Source organism: Sparus aurata, chromosome 21 (genome assembly GCF_900880675.1).
Source record: "Sparus aurata chromosome 21, fSpaAur1.1, whole genome shotgun sequence".
NCBI lineage: Eukaryota > Metazoa > Chordata > Actinopteri > Spariformes > Sparidae > Sparus > Sparus aurata.
The window spans coordinates 4,817,528-4,836,637 of NC_044207.1; the positions used below are offsets into that span (position 1 = coordinate 4,817,528).

At 40.2% G+C, this 19,110-nt stretch overlaps 1 protein-coding gene across 2 annotated transcripts in view; it reads right to left on the reverse strand.

Moving 5' to 3' along the window:
• LOC115572077 (cadherin-12-like) overlaps positions 1-19,110 on the reverse strand; it is a 129,995-nt gene that overhangs the window by 37,901 nt on the left and 72,984 nt on the right. For both annotated transcript variants that reach the window (XM_030401875.1, XM_030401874.1), the window contains 2 exons: positions 4,826-5,079; positions 2,420-2,556 (listed from right to left, as the gene is read on the reverse strand). In XM_030401875.1, the coding sequence (XP_030257735.1) occupies positions 2,420-2,556; positions 4,826-5,079 (391 nt within the window). The remainder of the gene's footprint in view (positions 1-2,419; positions 2,557-4,825; positions 5,080-19,110) is intronic.

The following is a 19,110-nucleotide window of genomic DNA, read 5'->3' on the forward strand; positions in this document are numbered from 1 at the left end:
TGTCACATGTCACATTGCAGAATGCAGAGATTGTTAAAGTGAATACACTGTTTGGTAATTTGTGTTTTATCCCATACTACTAATCACTTCTTCCCTGCCCCATCAGCTGATAAAAGGTCACATAATAGGATCGAAAGCTTTACAACACTATATGGAGTGAGACTGCTTGTTGTTCAAAGTGGACAAACTTCATCTGCTAATGTAGGTCAGATATGTGATGTGACGCTCAAAAGCATCAGAACAGTGAGCAAATGGATTTGGGGTGTGACTGTTTTTCTATCCACAATTTGCTCTAATTATGTGATCAATTACAGTGAACATCAAGTCTGCATTAGTTTTAGACTGCATTTCCACCTGTTAGTACTAGTATGATTATTAAAGTTTTAATACTTCTGCTGTAAACCATACAACCTTTGATTCTATACTTTGTTGGGTGGTATGCTTACATTATCCCAAATGTTTCTGACAATGTTTAAACCCAGAGAATTTTGTATATTTATTAAAGGTAAAAGTGCATTAAATTTTGTTCATTTTTAACTTCAGGGGAGAGTCAGAGTGTCAAGTAGGTCAAATGTTGCAGTAGCATAAAGTAGCAAGTAAAGACAACATATCAAGTAGAAAAAGTAAATGGAAATACAAATTGAAATTGGAAAGATAAAGATAAATATCCCCAAAAATAAAAATAGGAGGTGACCTTGAACCTTAAATAACCTTTAATTCATTGGTCTGCTGTTCTCTGTGAATGATGAAGCAGATCAAGCACAGGAGAGACACACCAAGTCCTCAGACTATCAGACAGCAATACATACCAAATCAGTGGATTGAAAGTTGTCTTTGTGCACAAATAAGGGGAGAGAAGCATAATAACTATACAATTAAGAAAATCCAAAGACTGTGACAGGAGACTAGATCCAAACTTTGTTTCGGCTAACTCTCACACTCACAGAGGAATCATACTGTGGCATTGGCCCTCTTAGGAGAACAGCAATGTCGACCAATTAGTATAAATAGAGGCATGGACATAGTGTCAAAGCATTAAGATAAAATTCTAATACTATATCATAGGCAACTGGACATGTTCCAGTTCCTTGAAAATGTTTCACTTCTCGTTTAAGAGGCTTCTTCAGTTCTACCTAACTGGAGGGGAGTTTGCAGTCTTTTAAACTCTGTGTGGGAGTGTCCTTACAAAGTCGTTAAGAACACGTGTGAGCTCTAAATTTTAGAGTCGTTAGGGCCACGTGTGGCTAACCCAAACACCTTCATGTGGGTTGCCAGGCCTAGGTGAGCCCAGGTGTGAATGGTTATTAAGCTGGAGGGAACTCGGTACTGCATTGTAGGTGGGTGGTAAGTAGTAGTGCACATTAATTATGGAAAAGAAAAAGCCACTTGGATGAGAGGTGAGACATCAAAAACAAGTCCAACTTCATACGATACAGCACTTAAAATTACCATGACCTGGCTGACAGTGAGATAAATCTGTATCCTTTCCTACATTTAATCTCATGAGTGTCATCTGGCCTAATATCATCGTGTTGGTCTTGTTCCTAGAACATTAAAATGAATGCTGTTCCAACATTGAATTGCCTTGAATTGCATTGTTGTGATTGTTTTGTTTGGTATTGATTTTACCTTGTTAGAAGTTGTTAATCAGTTCTTATTGATGATAAGAGAGTTCTTTTGAATGAAGAGTTGACTGACCTAAAATGTACCTGTATGTGTTGAGTCAGTTTCACAGATATTTTTGAATGTTCTTGAGCATAGACCAGTCTTCATTTTGCTCTTACATTAGTCCAATGTAAGTTAGACAGTTTCACAGAAATACACTCCCCAGGGCAAATAATGGCAATGTCACCAATGTTATGCAATAAACAATCAGAATGGAGTGTTTTTAGAGAATACAGCAACCTGTTTGAAATATACAGCAGCGAGGAAATCATCAGTCATTTATTTGTCTGAAAAAATCCTGAGACTGATATGTAAGCAGAAGTCCTGCCACATTCAGCTCTGATACAGTCCTGACTGTTCTGTGTATTAATGCTACTTAAAGTTTATTGTGCTGTTGGCTATTTGTGATGATTTTTATTATGATGTGACTGTCTTTGTAGGCTTTTTATAAAGATGAATGGTTGGAACATCCCCAATTCTAATAAATACACCGCAGAGATTGAGCATCGGTAAGCAAGTGGAATTGCATTACAACAATGAAAGCAACTGTCTAAAGAGGTATCAGTACAAGTGATGGCTGTTGTATTTCTGAAAGAAAAATGGCAACTTTAAAGATTGCGAGAAATGGGGTTTTGTTTGAAGTATTCTAACTTCAAAAATGTGGAAATATGATGTCACAGACACATTGTTTTATCTTAGGATGAATGCACTGGGCACTCTATGATGGAGGATGTTTTTGTTGTTGGTTACTTACTGACTTTGGTTGCCACCACAGTGATATCGTGCTGAACAGCCTTCTCTCTGTCCAGATAATCATTAGTGGAAATGGTTCCTTCAACCGTGTCAATATCAAAACAGCTGTCTGACTCTGTGTGCCATTCCAACGAATACCTGCAGACAAAAGAGCAGTTCACATTAGTCCAGCTGAGAGGGAAACAAGTGACAGTGGTGGGCTGGGTACTTTGTCATCAAAGAAGCCACAATGAAAAATTCCCCTAATTCCAGCAGTGGGGCACAGTTAAGAAAGCTTTGTCACATAAGGGCCACTCAAAAACAACAGAGTGTATTTCTGCAGCAGCAAAACAATTTAGTGTTATATGGTCCACTTTGGGATGCCAAATCAGCTGTCATATTACATTGTAACACATGTACACAAGTTCATCTTCAAGACACTTCTGCATGTAAAGGTATCTACTTATTGGAGCAAATAAATAACAGTGGCAATGAGCCTGATGATGCGCTATTAATGAAACTATTTACACTTTAACTGTTGGGGAGATATAAATGCTCTGTTGCGAATGTAACTAATTAATTCCCATAAACTGAATTGGGATGACGTTTTTAGTTGTGTGTGCAGAAAATTCTACTTCCGAAGTTAAATAAACTCTTCAAGAACCCTGTTGGCTTTTTTAAAGATAAAATGCATCATCCTAAACAGGCTGTTTTTTACAGATCAGTGGTTCTCACAAGTAAGCCACACTACAAAACATAGGATGATCTTAGAATATGATAGAATAGATAGTAAACTGCCCAACAGCATATAAAGAAGTTAAAATGAGCTCAACCTTAAACATTCACATTAGTCAAATGCAACTTACACATTAATGTAGCAGTAGTAGTATTAGTAATATGAATCCAAAAGCATCAGATCAGCATCAGTTGTGATATCATTAGCTCACTATCATTTGTTCACTTGACTGTTGTGTCAGAATAATTAGTTCCTGACCATAAAGAAGTATTTTAACAACTTTTTTGGAGAGTTCATGTTGTTTCCAAAATAACAGCTAATGAAGGTAGTTAAATCAACAGAGCTCGAAGAATAACCTTGCAGGTCTGTGTATGAAATCATCTCAGGAGCATGTGCAAGCCACCAGGTCATGTATAGTCAGTGCTGGGTGTAACGCGTTACAAAGTAACTGTAACTGTAATCACATTACTTTTTTCAGTAACGAGTAGTGTAAGGCATTACTGTTCTGAATGTAGTAATCACATTACAGTTCGCCAAGCTCGTTGCTTACGTTACATTGCTAGGTCAATCAATTTTAACAACATAGTCGCATGCATCACACACAACGGGCTGGGGGGAGGGGGGAGGCCGGCAAAAATTGGAACAGTTATTGGCTGGGGTTTGGTATCTTTTACCATAACTGATTGGTTAGTCGCTACCCTTGCCTGAGAACCCCCAGCTGCGTCAAGCCCCTTTTGACGGTTGGAGATACGAATGTCACAAGTAATGTAACTAGTAATGTAACAAATTACTTTTTTCAGTGCAAGGCCCCCTGGAACTCATAGAGATGTGTTGCAAATTAAGCTATTATAACAGCACAATGACACGGGAGCACACAGAGGCAGAACTACAGTAAGGTTGAATGACTACTCTTTTTATAACTACATGATTGTGTTGCTACCCGCTGATCATTTGTCCAGGATCTTGTACAGCAGTACAACATACAGTAAATGCAAGCATGTGAAGTCACAAATACATTTCCTTGCTGGAGTTAATTGCTCTGGCAATTCTTATATCGAAAGTATATCTGTGAAGTCCAAGTTTTATAACATATATATATATATATATATATATACACACTGTATATAGCTATCCAATCATGCTAACCTAACATACGTCTAACTGGCTAGTCTTTCAGTCTGACATTTCGTAATTTTGGGAATATTGCATTATTTGTGAAATGAATTTGCGAAATAGAAATTTAAAAGCTTTACAGTTGACATTACTGAACAGAACTTTGATGACATGTCAACTTAAATATGTCGACTGGTCTTCGTTTAACCTCTTTTGCTCCTGACTTAAGACACTGGTTCTCAACCTGTAAGAAACACAGCTATAAAGGAGGTCATATTACCAAGCTAACATTAGCTATGGTAGTGTATGGTAGTGTGTTTGCTAAGTAACAATTAGTAAAAGTAAAATATGAAGCAATTAATAACTATTGTCTATGTAGGAACTACTTTATGTTGTGTAAACTATTTCAATAAAGTGAGCTAGTGCAACTGGCTCCATGGTTAGAAATAAATGAATACTCATTGCTAATACTAATTCTAAATCATAAATCTAATGGAAACTTTACGTTTTTAAGGTCTCTTTTGTACTTGGCACATGCGGCACAGCGTATTACTCCCACTAACAAATGAGGATATTTACCTGACAGCACTGCTGGTGGCATCCAGGTCGTGAGCCGTCACAGAGCCAATGATGGTTCCTGGAGGAGTGTCCTCGTACACTTCCATAGAGTAGGAGGGCTTGGTGAAGACAGGAGGCTCATCCATGTCCAGGACATTCACCTTGACTGTTGCTGAATCCTTGAAGGGCCCAAGATGAAGGAAACGGGGGTCCAGCTGTGTGTTTGACGTCTCAACCTTGAAGGTGTAGGACTTCTTTGTCTCATAGTCAAGAGTCTGCAGAAACAAAAGAGTAACGAAAGAGAGAGACAAATAGGGATGAAACCTTAAGAGATTAAAGCTGCACAAATAAATATATCTCAAACACATGTTGGATTTTTTAACATTTTTTTTTGTCCTTTTTGCCTTTATAAGGTAGTGGAGAAAAATAACCATATAGATTGACTATGAAAGCAGCTTAATATAGCCCATATATACCTTTCTTGTAAGACAGCAACCTATAGTGGCAGTGGTCATTACAACAACTACAAAAGAGGAAGTGAGGATAATAAGTATTAAGCGTGAAGAGTTAAGGAGGTCCGGAATGAACAGTTTGGTTAAAAAAACACTGGACTTTCATTCAGAAGACTGTTTGTGGCCACTGTGAAACCAACAGTCCACAATGACTTATTTTTAACATATTAACATGAATGTGAATAGAACGGAAGTTACTTAAGTAATGGAGGTAACTTAAAATACCATATGTAGTGGACCAAACACAGGAATATATGAAGAAACTTAATTATTTCATAAATAGCTTACAGAGCTAATTGTTAAATGATTTTTGCTGTTATTGATCTTAGTGAAGTATTCTCCTCTTTGCATTTTTCAATCGTTTTTGATAACATTCATTCATTAATTCATGAATTCTGTAGGCAATAGTTTAATTCATGCCTCATCACTCATCCACTCTAGTTGTATATATGTTCATATCTATATAAGTGATGTGGTCCTTTCCATTAATCATCCATCCAATTAAGCTGCTGTATTTGTGTTTTCCTTTATGACAGAGATGGAGTTCAACGTAATCATAAGTTCAAACTTTCAGATGTAAGACTGATTAACTTGGTGTGATTGTTTTAAAATAAATTAATAAATCCAGTCAATAAATCACTGGGGTGTGGAGTTCAGAAGGGTGACAGACGCAGGGAAAAAGCTTCCCCTGAACCTGCTAGTCCGGGTGCGGAGTGACCTGTAGCAGTCAGGTAAGGATGCTCTCGATGGTGCAGCACTAGAAGTTCACCAGAATCTGAGGAGACAGATGGACCTTCTTTAGTCTCCTCAGAAGGGACGCTGGTGAGCCTTCTTGATCAGATTGGAGGTGTTGAGGATCCAAGAGAGGTCCTCGGAGATGTGGACACCCAGAAGCTTGAAGCTGGTGACACGCTCAACCTCTGTTCCGTTGTTACGGATGGGGGTGTGTGTGCCATCATTTGACTTTCTGTAGTCCACAGTGAGCTCTTTTGTCTTCTTGGTGTTGCGAGCCAAGTTGTTGTTGGTGCACCACGCTGTTAGGTGCTGGACCTCCTACCTGTAGGCCAACTCATCATTGTTGCTGATGAGACCAATCACCGTTGTGTCGTCTGAGAACTTGACAATGGTGTTTGAACCATGTGCAGGTGTGCAGTGATAGGTAAAGAGGGAGTAAAGGAGGGGGCTCAGCATGCATCCTTGTGGAACGCCAGTGTTCAGGATGATGGTTGAGGAGGTGCGTGATCTAACCTAACAGACTGTGGTCTATTGGTTAAGAAGTCCAGAATCTAGTTGAGGAGAGAGGTATTGATGCAGAGGTCACTGAGTTTGGTGATCACTTTGGAGTGGATGATGGTGTTGAATGCTGAACTGAAGTCAATGAACAGCATTCTCAAGTAGGTGTTACCGTTGTCAAGGTGGGAGAGGGCGGAGTGAAGTGTCGGAGAGATGGCATCTTCTGTACTCCTGTTTTGGCGGTAGGTGAATAGATAGGGGTCCATTGTGGGTGGTAAACTTGTTTTGAGGTGAGCCCGGACCAGCCTATCGAAGCACTTTGTGATGATGGGGGTGAGTGCAACTGGGCAGAAGTCATTAAGGCTTACTGCAGTGGAGTGTTTTGGCACCGGCACGACGGAGGTGATTTTGAAGCACATGGGGACAGCTGCTTGGGCTAGTGACAGGTTGATATGTCAGTCCTAGCCTCAGTCAGCTGCACAACACAGGCCCTGAGGACACGTCCGGGGACACCATCAGGACCCGCAGCCTTCTGTGCATTAACCCTGCTCAGTGCCACACACATGTCACTGCATACATGAAGATGAGCACCTGGCTTTTGTATTGTAATTAACACTTCCTGGGACACACATGTTTCATACATCCACTCACTTCCAGTGACCTTGTTGGAAAGAAACATTCAGAGACCTCTGAGTGCTACTGAACGAGCAACATGCAGTCCAACCCATTACAGTAAGCAAATCCTGTTAGACTGACCGCCCCCCATACTGGACAGCAGAACACCGTAACAGAATGGTAGAGGAATGCAGACAGAAAGGAGAGAGTAAAATATTTCTTTCCAATAAAGTTTCTAATAGTGACCTGAACTTGTCTGGTGTAGACCTGCGACATGATTCAAAAGGCGAGAGCTAAAATCACTCCTGGATCAATCAAAATTCACTCTGCATTTCACTTGGCTGACCCTGAAACTTGTACGGTTTGGTAAGGTGAAAGGGAAATGGAAGAGGGCTGACTGGCAGCAAGAGAGCCAGAGAGGATTTAACTGATTGCCATCTCGCCCCAGATGCTAGAGAGGAAGAGGACAGTGGAGAGAGGAGAGTAGTTGGCCTGATATAAAGTGTCTGATAGAGCTGCAATACGCTACTACTCACATTGTGATTAAAAAAAATTCTTGAATCAGTTTGTGTCTGCTACCTGTGTGTTCAGCTTATTTTTCCCACTTGAATGTGTCTTTTCAGCGGTGTCTGCAATTTGTCCTGTTGACATCGTGGCTTTTATGATGAGGCTGGCGGCCATAGAACAGAGTCCTCTGAATGAGGAATGAATAAGGACACTGAAGTAAAGTTGATTAAGAAAAGGGCAACGCTCAACATATAAATGAAGCATCATTTTTCTTTTATTTACAGATATGCTGTGTCTGTTGACAGCCTCTTAAACCTGAAGTTGCCTGGATGCTGGCTGATGTCTTCTGCTCCTGGGTAAAAGCCAGAATGCTGCCTTTCTTTACCGTCACATTATCTGACTTTGCTCATCCTAAAATACCAAACCTTAATCAGATAAAGGTGTGTCAAAGAGGTGCATTAATGGTTTTTGTTTGACCACTTTGGGGGCAACAAGCTGTTAACTAAACAGTGACATAAATATTATCTCCTTCAAGTTGCTATGTATGAGTGAACAGGTGCACAATTACATCTCCAGCACATTTACATCCACATGGAGCTACATTGAGCAAGACACTAAACCCCAAATTGCTCCTAATGAGCAGCTGGCATCTTGCATCACTGTGTGAATGTGAAAAGTATTGTGACAGCTTTGAGCTGTCAGAAGACTGGGAAAGCACTATAAAAAAGTCAATCTATAAATGTCCCTGCTTGTTAATTCATACTTAATAACAAATACCTTAATTTGTCTCTTTCCGTGTGAAAAGTGCCAGTTTGTCGCAGCATCACTATATCAGCCGGTCTGTTTCTGTCTGAAGTGCATCTCACCTACCAACATTTAGAAGCTGTTTGAACACACTGTTTCAACCGTTTTTGCCTTTTGCTTTAAATTTATGAAAGAATTTAGTTGACAGTAGACACATTTTCAAAGTAACTATCATAGGCTACTTCTTTGACGCCCTTGGAGAAAATCATAGCTCAATTCTTTGAGTTACTGAGTTCTTGTTTATTCAGCATTTGTTACTCTGTGTGTAATTATAACATTGTTTTCCTTTGTTCCAGTAATATACAGAATGTGTTAAAGCGAAACTCTCGCCAAAAAGCAACCAAGGCTTTATTTGGGATTGAATATGAGTCAAACCTTAGTGTGAAAGCATAATTACGACGAAAGAGGCACTTTTAAAGATTTACTGTAGTAAGTGCATGGGGCAGGACATGCTAGCATCAAAATCGCTATTTTTAGAACACTAAGAAGGCTCGACACAACATGAAACTTTGCTCGTAGCATCACCAGGGTCTCTACACATGAACACGAGCATTGAGAACATTGTTTGTGTACACAGAGTTTACTAAAAAGAAGGTTTTTGAACAACTCACGTTAGCTGCTGCGCTCCTGCGCGTTGCCGTCATGCCAGACAAAAAGTGTTGATCCCCGAGTGCGACCTGACAGGCAGGAGAGTAATGGTGAACCGCTCCTCAAGCGTGCCTGTCAGGTCGCACTCAGGGATCGACACTTTTTGCCTGCCATGACGGCAACGCGCAGGAGGTGCAGCAGCTAACGTGAGTAGTTCAAAAACCTTCTTTCCGATGATGCTGCTAGCTTCCATTGTTTCTGTAGGTTAGGTCCCTGTACAGTACACGGAGGAGGCTCCCCTCACCTGCGTGGGCGTGGTTCCAGCGCCTCTAACTGACACGCCCCCAGTGTTTCACAGCAGAGAGAAGTGCTTGTTTTTCCATGATTTTGAGACCTAATTTTATATACTTGGCAATTTTTTTAATCTTTCAAATTTGGCTCAGTGGTCAATGACACATGTTTCTGTGGTGTGACAAACTCATAACACAAATTTATTTCTGCTTTACACGGACTTTAACTTCAACTTGATATGACAATTTATGGAATTTCAATTGAATTTTATGAGTTTTCAGTATTACAACTTCAGTGTTTAAGTCACCTCAATGAAATGTAAATTTCAGGGGCCAAATGAAATTCAGACTGTAAGTTGTACATATTGCTATGTCAGACTCTGTAAATGTAATGTGCTGGCTTTGTCCATTGGAGAACAGCACCCAGCTAGTTACTTGATGGCAGTAAACATACATGATTGTGAACCCAGCAGCAAAAAAAACAAAAATTCTGAAGTCAGTCAGATAGCTCCTTCCATTTTAGCCATCACGTCAGCATAGATTTGACGGCATGCTAAACTTAGCTATAATGTTTCTACTTTTTCAGCACCAAGCAACATCAAACAATATTTTCTTAACGTAAAGAGACATTTGAGAAATAAAGAGACTGTGTACTGCCCTTTTTTGGGAGGTAAATCTAAGGCATTTTCTATTTTTACTGCTCATTAATGTCAGTATTATCAGTCTACTGCAACCCTCTATGCAGCGCCGCTGCTCCCACCACGCGCATCACACCCTGTGCGTAGCGCACCAAGTGGTGAGAGGGCACCAAAAATAGCCTAATGAAAAATCATCATCGTCATAATAATGCCAATATTATTTCTGTATAGAAATATTAGGCACTTTTTAGGCATGTATATCACAAAACAGGCAGAACAAGAGATATGTTTAATTTCTCAAGATAGAAATGATGGTGCCCCCCCAAACATACACACTCAACTTCCCAGCTCCAGGTGGGTGCGCTGCCTATCTCAGTGGTCTGAAGGATTGCGCCTGACTGAGTTTGACAGCAGGCTGTCAACTTTTCTGGAAATGGCCCCGAAAAGACAGCAGGGGTCAGGAGCAGAGAAAAGAAAGAAGAAGAAACTGTGAGATGATTCCTGTGCAAGTCCATGTTTAATCATCCTTAAATACAGGAAATGTGTTGCTAATGTGATGGTTAGCTCAGCATACACCTCAAACTAGCTGACGTTATTGCTAATGTTAGCAAACTCTCATATGTTGTAACATTAACTTTGGTGCAAGCTAAATTGAGATTTTACTGTTAACATTACCTATGCATTTTACAAGTAAATGACACCAGCTAGCTGTTACTTTACTTCAGATATTGAGCAGTAGTTTATGGTTTATTTTGACATGGTGGTGGTCAGTACTTTCTCAGTAACAGTTAGCAGTCAGTGCACAAGGTAGGCTAACAATTCCTCTTGCTTCAGACCATTTATTACCGTGTAGCATCAGTTAATAGGCTTTAGCCAGACATTTAGCAAAGTGTACCTAGCATAGTATTATTTGAGAACACATATTTTGGTGTTTGCAATGCATAATAAGTCCACGACCATCTTTAAGATTGTCATTCATGTGGAATTCAGCAGAATGTAGGCTACAGTCTCACACAAATTAGGTGAGGTGTCGGATGTGCAGTGGGACAGACAATGGCTATTGATAGGTTACACCCTGCCTTTCCGAAACCTTGCTGTTCCGAACATAGACTTCAATTAATCGTAATGGCGGGGTTTCCCTCTTTTTTCAAAGACCCCGCTATTCCGAAAAGGCTATTGGGGAAACACCTCCATTCCGAAACCCAACCCCCCCCTCCGAACTAACCCTTACCTTAACCCACTTCAGAAATGTGCGAGTGCGGCTGGAAGTGGGGATTTCAGCACCACGGATAGCAGTGTTTAATTTCAGAACAGCTGTGTTTTGGGGGGAGGGTCGGAACAGCGGTGTGTCGGAGTGGGGGGTTTCGGAATGGAGGGGTGTCGCAATGGAGGGGTGTCGGATCTGAAGGCTGTCCCCCTCTTGATAATGTGTGAAGTCTGAAGAACTCAGACTTTTAGTGTTACTGCTACAGCTAGCTTAGTTACAGCTGAATGTGACAGAAGCTACATGATAAAATGAACTAGCGTTTGATTGCATTTATGTCAGGATGTAAAGGCATGGACAACATCTGCCAGTGAAATTGAAGAACATTTTGTAGTAGACAAAATGCTCTCATAACCATATTTAAGTTGTATTCAATTAAATGGTAAAATAATGTTTAAGATTTAGAAATGTTTGATATAAATAAAAAATGTCATTATGAATGATATAAAGCATTATTGTTGAATTGTGTGCACTATTGCAACTCATTCTATTATGCTTTTATATTAGATTAGATTAGATTTGTCAAATAGTTGATAAATATGTAATAAAGGGAGAGCTCCCGAACACATCTTGGACAGCAGACACAAGATGAACTGATCCAGTAGTGTTGTGTCGGTCTTGAACATGGCGTTCGAACGAACAAATCTTTTGACTGGACGAACTGAACGGAATCACTTCATGAACTGATTCGTTCCTTTCTCAGTTCAGTTGAGCTCAGCCGCGACCATGCCGGCCAGGAGTGGAAATGCATGCACATAGTGTTTGGTCTTCACAAGGGAATACATGATATAAAATAGTGCATATAGTACCCTTACATTAATACAGTCTATAAAATCTAACCGTCACTCACTCGCCTGCACACAGAGAACTGTGAGGACGTGATTCATGTTCGCACTGTGATCCGTTCATGATTCAGGAACCTACTGCACACAGAGAACTGTTGCTGAGGATGTGAGTCTCGTTCACGTACTGTGCTGAAAGTGGCGATGTGTCACTCACTCACTCAGGGCAGAGGAGTTGATTCATGTTCAGTAACCGTACAGCTAAAACTAGCGCTGTGTTGCTAACATCCGTGTAGCATCATGTTAAGTGATTTTACTGTGCACAGAGGACGAATGATTGTGTACTATAGTCCGTGAACGCACCGTCCCTCAGTAAGTGAACGTGAACCTCAGGGCTGATTAATGAACTGAATGACGGATCGTTTGGCTGCTTATCAGTTCAGGGAGTTGGAGAGCACTGAACGATTCGTTGAACGAATCTTTTGAACGAATCATTTTAATGAACTTTTTTAATGAACGGATTCTAGAGATTCAGTACAGTAAAAAGAACTGCCGTTCCAATCACTATGATCCAGATCATCTCCACCAAAACATTACAAACAATCCAGACACTGCTTCAAGAAGCGAAATATTTCTCCATTATTCTTGACTGTACACCTGATTTTAGCCACAAAGAACAAATGTCCCTCATCGTGTGCATTGTTGATTTGGTGCCAAAGCCAAATATCAAGGAGTACATCCTTAGCTATGTGGAGGTGGTTTAAACAACTGGCCTGAACCTGTCCGCTGTCCGTCAAGACAGTGTTGAAGGAACTTGACATTCTGTTTGATAATTGCCGCAGACAGGCCTATGACAATGGAGCAAACATGAAGGGGAAAAAGTAAGGAGTTCAGGCCCGACTGCTACAATTTAATTCGAGGCCATTGTGTGTTCCGTGCGCAGCTCATTCGATGACGCTTGTCATAGCTGAAGCTGCCAAGTCGTCCAGGGATGCCACTGGCTTTTTTGGTTATTTGCAGAAGCTATTTTGTTTCTTCTCAGGAGCTACACAACGATGGAGCATCTTGACAAAACACGTCAACCTGACTGTGAAATCATGGAGTGCTGTGAGGTGGAAGAGCAGGCTTAAGAGTGTCACAGCTGCCAGAAGTCAAATTAAAGAAATCAGAAATGCGCTCACTGAAGCTAGGGAAACTGTCGATGATTCAGTCGCAAAAATAGACGCTCAAGCCCTGGCGGAAGAGGTGGCCTCTTTTAGATTTCTGATCTGTTCTGTTGTCTGGTGTGAAATTCTTACGACCATTAACCAAGCAAACAAGCTTCTGCAGACTAGTTCAATGCAGCTCGACATTGCTCAAATTGACAGTGCCAAAACCTCCCTCTCCAGATACATGAGGAAGTGTCAACTGCCAAGGACCTTTGCAAGGCCATGAACATAGAGCCAGAGCTCAAGGAGAAAAGGACTGAGATGGTTCAGGAAATCACCAACCTTCCTCAACTGTCACCACAGACAACCTCCTTGGAGTTGCTCACATTTCTCCATGAGAATCGCCTTAAAGAGGTGTATCCAAATCTCTGGGTTGCTCTTTGAATTGCATTAACCCTCCCTGTTACAGTTGCCTCTGCTGAGCTAAGTTTTTCCAAACTAAAGCTCATTAAAACATACTTACGTTCAACAATGGGGCAGGAACGTCTAAGTGGTCTTGCTGTCATTAGCATCAATGGTGAAGTGTCTCAGAAGCTGTCATATGATGACCTAATTAGTGATTTTGTAGTGAGGAAATGCATATGTGAGCCTCTATAGAGCCTCCCAAAACTGGTGGAAACGCTTGATCCATACAGAATAGCATTACGGCTCTCTAAAAAATTATGTCTTTGGTTTATTTTGATAACATTTGGTCTAAGAAAATTTTGCACTGTACTTGAATGTGTGTTTTAGCTGTTCTACATAGCCTACTGTGTTTACAAAGTAAGTAAAGTTGTGACTTTTCTTCCTCTAAATCTTTGTTTTATTTAAGAAGATTGACTATTCTTGTTTGTACTTATTGATGATTATTTAATGTAAATTATTCAAAGTAGCATTGAATTTGTCTGGTTTATTTTGATACAATTCTGTTTACTGAAGAAAAGTTTGCACTTTCAAATGTGTTGTGTGTGTTGGCTATTCTACATAATATGTTTACAAAGTCAGCAAAGCTGTGAAGATTTTACTTTCTTTTTGTATTGCTCTAAAGTATTATACTTCGATGCTGCTATTGTGAGTTATCTGGAACATTTATTTCGCTTTTCTTATTTGATTTTATTGATTTGTGAAAATCTTTGGTTTATTTTATTTGAATGCGTGTGTTTTAGCTGTTCTACATAGTGTGTTTACAAAGTAAAGTAAAATTGTGTGACTTTTCTGCTTTTAAATCTTTGCTTATTGAAGGAGATTGCTCACTTGTATACTTCTGCTTTTAAGTTTGTATTTATGGAGGAATATTTCATTTCTATGAAGATTTTGCACATCCCAATACTTGTGTGTATGTATTGGCTGTACTGTGTTTAGAAAGTGGAGTTATATGTTTGGAAATAAAAAGTTAAACTGGCAAAAACAAACAGCGGCACTGCCTCTACATTTCCCGATTTAAAACCTGAGCTTGTTGTTAATTGTCACAGTCAAGCCTCTGTAAATAATGAACAGGATGACCTGGATGATGATGACAAGGCTGCAAAGGCATCTAATGTCTGCCTGGGAAGTCCTACACAGTAGGGCTGCACAAAAAATAGTTAAAAAATCGCGATCTCGATTCACACATACACGTGATCTCATATCTACACACAGCGATTCTGAAGCATTTTATATCTCGAGCTGAATCACAAACAAATGCTCCTGTTTTCCTCCCGGATTTTTTGAAGCGCCCCCAAACGCAGCACTGCCGCTGCCTCCGCCCTCAACCTGTGGTAAAGCGTCTTTACAACACGTGATTCAGTGGCGGAAGCCCGCCCGCAGTTAAGTGTATGGGAGGATTGAGTGAGAAGCCGTTTTTAGACGTGGCAGCAAGCCGCCAATCTGCCCGTCCTTTTGGCTGCTAGGTCCGTGGTTTTAGACAGAGGGCGGCAAACTGGGGGTCTGTTTTGGTCCGCCGATTTCCCGCCTCGGAGGGTACACTTATTTCCGCCTCGCCTGCTAGATGAGCAACTGGACAGCCGCTGAGATCAGGAGATGCTAGCGTCTCCTGGATCTCTAGCTGTATGGTTGTGTTAGCTTGTTGTTGTAGCCACAATCTAGGAACGGTCGCTACTTTCAAATTAAAAGCCCCACGCTGAGAACCCAGCTCTAAACTCCAATGGGGTGTAATGTAAAGCTCTTATTTTGAAGACAAATTCGTTGTCAACTGCTCACAGCCCAACGTCGGGCTTCACGTCACGTCACATGTTCACCTCTACCTCTGAGGCGGCTTTTGGAAAAGGAAGAAAATTATGCCTCCGTTTTAGAAAGCCGATCACAGCAGCTATCACATATCACCTAGCTTAAGATACGGCCCCAATAAACATTGTACAACATGAGGTATAAAAGGATGCCCTCTCATCTTGGGAGACTATTTTTTTTTTTTTTTTTTTGTGTAAAAATAATTTCTCATCCAATGATAGAACTTGAAATGAACAAAAAAACATTGCTTTGGCAGAGGCATAGTAGTATCTGCCATACTATCATGTTTTTGTTTTTTTTTGCTCAAGTTCATCAGTGCAATAAACATTTTGTGAAAAAAATCGTGCCAGAGAATCGTGATCTCAATTCTAAGCAAAAAAATCGTGATTCACATTTTTTCCAGAATCGTGCAGCCCTACTACACATTGGTGTCAGACAAGCTATCTTAAATAGATTCAGCAATGTTGACACTGTTGGGCTGACCCCTAAGACTTTCACAAATGGAACAAAGTATTCACAGGGAATGATTCTTTCTGTTGGGGGTACAAGTGGACCACCGGACTTTGGTAGTATTTTGGAAATATGCATCGTGCTGGGTGGTCACATTTGCTTAATTGAATTGAATTGAATTGATCATCATTGAACCTTTCACTGCGTACTATGTGGAGCATCTGCAGAGTTGACATCTTGTGAAGAAATGCCCGGCTGAATGCCTGTAAAACCAGAGGATCTTAATGACTACATGCCACTTGTGTCATATCTTTTTCAGGGGTGGATGTTAGTCACTCCCAGGACATTCTTGTCGAATTAAACCTGCTGTAAGTAACTGTTTTTGCCCAACTTGATTACAATGGCCAAATGCCTTGACAGCATTACGTTAATGTCTTGCGACAGGACACTTGTCACCCTGATCCTGAAGAATTGATGCTCTATGGCAGTGTTTCCCAAATCTCTCCTGGAGTACCCCTTGACCTGCATGTTTTTTAGATCCCTCCCTGATTCCTAAAGGTTCAAATACTGATTTCATTGACACACTTGCAGTACGTAAAAAAAATTGTAAGTTTCCTGATAGGAATCATAACGAGAGTGTAGCCAGAGCACTCGCAGACTACAGCACTACTGTCAGGATTCACCTGAAGAACGTATCCTGAAAATGTGCAGGAAACGCAGAAGTTGATGGAGGTGGAAATGCTGCCAAAAGACCTTTATCACCAGCTGGTAGACCTGATGACAGCTATGTTTTCCCAGCACATAAAATAGATTATTGGAGATCAACCACTCATCCCAGAAGTCACTTTCAGGTGGCTCTCCAGTTTAAGGCAGAGTTCAAAAGAATCATTACCACAGACATTCTCAAATCTTTTCTTGATGGACTTGATGGCCTAGTACCAAGACTGCTGGAGGTGTACAAAGCAGCAACCAGGTCGGGAAAGAAGCGGGAACTCAAAAAAGAGAAAGATGTAAGTGGTGGAGCTGATGGGGCACACATTAGCTCAGTTGGTAGAGGCTGTTGTACAGAGGCTTTGTCCTTACTGCAGTGGCCCTGGGTTTGAGCCCCGTACTTTTTCAGGCTAACAGTTAGACCTTGGATTCAGCCTTGAAGGGGATGCAAGTTGGCCTAATGATTGGCTACAGAGGTCCAGAACAGGATGCCTATACATGTGAGGTCTTCAATGTGGCAGTTGTCGTTGAGGAGACCATTATGCTACACAACTTCGAAGATGTGCTATTCAGCTTTGCTTTCCTTATAGGTATTATACTTAAACTGTGTGAATCTGGAGTATCCACAAGCCATGAAGTATTCCTTTGAGTTTCTACAGAGAATGGTGATGAAGATCAAACAAGACCAAGCCTCTGCCCAAGTTACACAGGCAAACTCCTGAGGTAAAAACTGTGAAACATCTGTCAACTTGCTTGGCGATGGGAATGGATGTTACAAGTTTAAAATTCATAGAATCAGACATTCAAATGCATACAATGAAGAAAGGGGATTGATAACATTTGCTACACACAACTTGCCTGTTGTGTGTAGGAGATTTATAGATTGTCTTTTAGACATGTATCTGTTGGGAAAAGTTATCGTTGCTTCTTTCAAGCAAAAAAATAAATGTGAGATTTTTGCATCAGGAAATTGTGGTTTGTTATAACTCTAACTTGTAAATTGAAACAATACATGCTTTTAGATAATCTTAACTAGAAACGTTATGTTGAGACTCATTTTAACTAAAATAGTTAAAGTGGTTTAAGTGGACAGAATGTATTTTAAAGTTATGCATATTTTGAATTTGCATTGCAAAGTTGAAACAAGTCATTTATAGTCATGTTGACTTACAGTGATAAATCCAGTGCTAAACTAGACTCACAGTAACTAATTAAAATTTGTGTTTCTAATTTGGAACTACATGGATTTTTATGTCAGTGAAGTTCATCTAGAAGCCACATAAATCACTGAGGGTTCAGGCAAAGCAACTGGAGGAAAGTAGAAGGAAAACCAGAAAGCGTTGTGTACATAAAATGAGATCCAGTTTCACCAAATCAGTAAATAAAGTTATTCATTTGTGGCGCGCAGGTGGTCGAGTGGTTAGAGCGCATGCCATAAACGCAGTGTGTTATAATCAACTGATATAACATATCAACCGTATTCTTCCACAAAATAGTGAAATTATGATGTTATCTGCATTGTAATGTTGTACTAGTCGTTGGCTGTTAGAGATCTGGTGAACTTAAATTATGGTTAAGCATAATTGGGTGATTTCCAATTTTGGGTTATAAGGCTATCAACTTTGATATTGCATTGGATTTGATTGAATTAAAGGGGATTGTTGGTATTAACATTGAGTGCAGTTCCAGTTCAGCATTTACATTCAAATTGGATGTTTCATCAAAAACGCCAAGATTTTGGCAGTAATCTCACAAGTAAAAAAAAGATGCAGAAACACTGAACATGAATATTGAACTGATGTGGTCCAACCATGCCTGTCTGTTTTATTACTATTTTCATCTTCACAATAATAATTTCTGCATTGACAGTGCTTTGAAAAAAGGAGTTTGTTTAAAACCACTTTGAAGAACATTTTGGTTCAGTCTTTCATAATAGTGGGTCAGCTTTCTTTTAATGCTCGCCAACTGCCTCTTTGTGTTAAAACAATCAGCAGAGACGTCAAATCAGTTCTGAGAGCCATGGATTTATATCTTATCTCATTTCTAAAAGAAGAGGCAAAGCTGGGAAAGTTTCGTGCTCAGAAAGTAGCTGTCGTGTCAGTTTTGATTTGGAGGACGGTTTGAAACAAAAGCCTTTGTAGCTCTCTGATGTTAAACTGCTTGATGCGATGTGACATGAGCGCTGCGTGTTCCAGTGTGCATTTCTGTGTGTTTGTGTGAGTGTGGTATAACGTATATCTGTGGTATCTCTTTAGTTGGAGCGTTTAACAGAGTTTAATTTTCTGGAGTCCTCATATGACTCCTTTTGAAAGAGCTTTACAGAGATCTGATTTCCAGTTGCAAGTTTTTGAGGAGTTAAAATTGGGACAAGTTCAAGTTTGTGCTTGAAGAAAAAGAAATGCAGGACCTCATCTGTCCATTCTTTATTTCTTCCCTCTTCCCCATTGTTCCAATATATACCACAGATGTTAAGTCATCAGTGTAACCCATTCGCTGACA